Raw genomic sequence first — 3,062 nt, 5'->3', positions numbered from 1 at the left:
GTGTGTGTGTGTGTGTGTGTGTGTGTGTGTACGTGTGTGTTATAGACCTGCTTTGCAGATCCACTCCAGGTAACCAGTTAACTCTCTCTCAATTTGTTGTTGTCTGCGAAGCTTCAAGAACTCCTGCCTCTTCTCCACACGCTCCCTTTCTTTTGCAAATTCCCTGCAGAAATCAAACACACACACATGGTAATTAAATTTAAAAAAGCTCAGATTCTTGAGTATCTTAAGAGGTTTTTTTCCATCAGTATCAATTTATCAAACCTCTTGAATCCCTGACCTGCAGAAATTTTCAGAAATATTAGGACATCTTTGTTCTTCGTACAAAGCTTTATTCACATTTTGGCACTGAGGGCCTAAAGTGATGAAAGCTCAACCATTCTCCTTACTTACTTACACTCTCCTAAAAGATCCACAGATTTTCTAACAGAGCCAGCAGAAAGTGTCATTTCTCTACTTTTACTTTCTTTATTAGTTATTTTTTTAAATTGTGAGCAAAATCTGGTTTTACAAGCTATCATGGGAAAACCTGTAGGCATCACACATGCTTTAAATCCTGATCCAAGTCCTTTTGATGCAGAACATGACTCTTGGACCTTTGATGAAGAACTATTTGGTCATGAATTAGTCTGATGAAAAGCCCACAGACTGTGATGTATCTGGGTCCAGTGAAGTTGGCTTTCCTCCACACAATGGTAACATAAGGTTTTGTTTTTAGTCAACATTAGGCAGAAAAGGTTTGTCTCTCTGTGTTCATACAGTTCTGTCTGTTACTGAGGGTCATAGATTTAAAGTTGGTGCTTTGTCTCAAACTAAATGACTTCCTGAATATTCTTGAAACATGTAAATAATTCAGTGTAGAGAAAAAACTGTTCATTTTAGTGAACTGAATCAATACAATCAGTTCATTAAAAATAATTCATGGAAAAAATTCATTCATTGAATCATTCACTTCACTTGTAATACTTATACTATAATAATATTGATATTAACAACAATACTAACATTAATACTACTAATAAATTAATTGCAGTATTACAGAGGGATAATAATATGTAAACTATTGGTATTTGTAATTGAGTTTAAATCGTTTTCTATTCTGGTATTAGCATTAGCATGTTTCTCCAAGCTAACGGCTAATGTTGAGCTATAATAAAATTCACACAAGCCCCGCCCACATTATATAATAGACAATGAGAGGAGACAAAAGAAAAACTGTTTTCTTTTTATTTCTATATTTGTTAAGTTGATAGTTTCACGTTAATATTTTAAATGTAGCTTTTAGTTTTTATGTTGTCATTTCTGACTCATCTTAATTTACTAATGTTTTGTATTTAAGCTATTTACTTTATTTTTGATTGAATATTTAGGGTTGTATTTTCTTTTATATGTATAAAATAAATGTGTGTGGCCTGTATTTAAAATATTTAAAATATTTATTATATATAAAATATTTTAAATATTTTAAATACAGGCCACAGATCTTGCAGTTGTTATGACATTTCTGGCTCTTGATTTAATTTTTGTTATACACTGACTGTAAAGGTGGCTCAGTTGGTAGAGCTGTTGCCTCTCAGCAAGAAGGTTGCCAGATCAAATCCGAGCCCAGGGACCTTTCTGGGTAGAGTTTGCATGTTCTCTCCCTGCATGTGTGGGTTTTCTCCCGGTACTCTGGTTTCCTCCCACAGACCAAAAACTGCTAACTCTAAATTGTCCCCTCATGTCCTGTCATGATTGTCCATAATAAACAGCTTTGACAACACTACTCTTCTTCTGGTTGTCCAGCTGAAGCTCATTTGTCCTCCTGCATCGCTGCTCTGCAGCAACAGAGGGTTAAATCCTTCCACTTCAAACAYGCTGAGTGGGAAATGAGATCTGCAGAAGAGGGCGGGACGTGGAGGATGAAAGAGAGGAAGGAAAAGAGCCGGAGATGGAAAAACCACAACAGAGTGAAGGAGTAGAGGGGGCTCCGGTCCACCCCCATCCTGCTCAGCGATTGGTGTGTCTCCTCAACAATGGAGAGAGAAGCACCATCCTGCATTGCAGTGGCAGTCTCCCTGAGTGTGTGTAGGTGTGTCTGTGTGTATCAGAATGTAACTTTGTGGTGTGACTGCAGGACTAAAAGACTGAAGGAGGAAAGAGCTCCAGTGTTTGACAGTTTTTCTCTGCTCCTACAAACCACAGCTTACATTCAGATCACACAAGTAAGTTTTGGACATTTTGAAATAAATGTGAGACAGCAGGTGGACAAAACTGTCTTCAGCAGTTCAATATCATTCCTTTCCTTCACACTCAGGCAAGTACACAAACAGGTATGGTCAAATCTGCAGCATCTTCATCAAATTATAGAAAAACAATAAAATCACTGAGATAACTTGAAACTAACATAGCAAAAAGAGAACCATACTAAAACTCAACAATTGAAAATCAACTGCTGCCAGATTAAAACTAGTGATATTTAACTCCTAAAAAGACTGAAGCTAATGTGTCCACAGGGACATGTTGGACTCAGGTGTGTCCTGTAACCAGCCTCTCAGGTGTCTGCAGTCTGTTTCAAGCTGACAGGTAGTCACAGGGCTGCTGGGTATCATGGAGCAGGAAGCTGAGGACAGAGTGTCTCAATAGTTGACATCATATTAAGATAAACATGAAGTTTTCAAATCCTTCTTTTTAATATTTAAATCAGAAAAAAACTTGTACTGTTAAATATTAAACATCTGCAAAATTAGGTTTTGTGTTTACAGTTTAGAGAAATGGATGGATGGTTTCATGAAATGTGTTTGAGTGACTGAAGAAACACTGTAAAACGTCATGGTTCAGTCAGTTTGTACACCACACATCTTGTCCTCCCCTGCTCTGTGTTGTTACTAGGTTTGAAAACAAACCAATTCAAAACTAAAAGATGTTGCTAAAATCAGTTTCAGATATTTATTTGACATCATCTAGTTGTCTCACATTAATCTGACTCTAAAACAAGACAAGTCTTCAATTTAAGGCACACAGAAATACTGTAGGTGGTACTTTGTCTCTCTCTCTCTCTCTCTCGCTCGCTCTCTCTCCCT

At 37.1% G+C, this 3,062-nt stretch overlaps 1 protein-coding gene across 1 annotated transcript in view; it reads right to left on the bottom strand.

Annotated features, from left to right (window-relative positions):
- The window catches only part of cacna1ba (calcium channel, voltage-dependent, N type, alpha 1B subunit, a), a gene marked incomplete in the record, with an annotated part of 226,765 nt that overhangs the window by 148,325 nt on the left and 75,378 nt on the right, over nucleotides 1-3,062 (bottom strand). The window contains 1 exon segment of the mRNA XM_014023993.1: nucleotides 48-163. Within this exon segment, the coding sequence (XP_013879447.1) occupies nucleotides 48-163 (116 nt within the window).

Source organism: Austrofundulus limnaeus, unplaced genomic scaffold (assembly GCF_001266775.1).
Source record: "Austrofundulus limnaeus strain Quisiro unplaced genomic scaffold, Austrofundulus_limnaeus-1.0 Scaffold402, whole genome shotgun sequence".
NCBI classification, from domain to species: Eukaryota; Metazoa; Chordata; class Actinopteri; order Cyprinodontiformes; family Rivulidae; genus Austrofundulus; species Austrofundulus limnaeus.
This window is presented reverse-complemented; position numbering and strand designations above follow the sequence as displayed.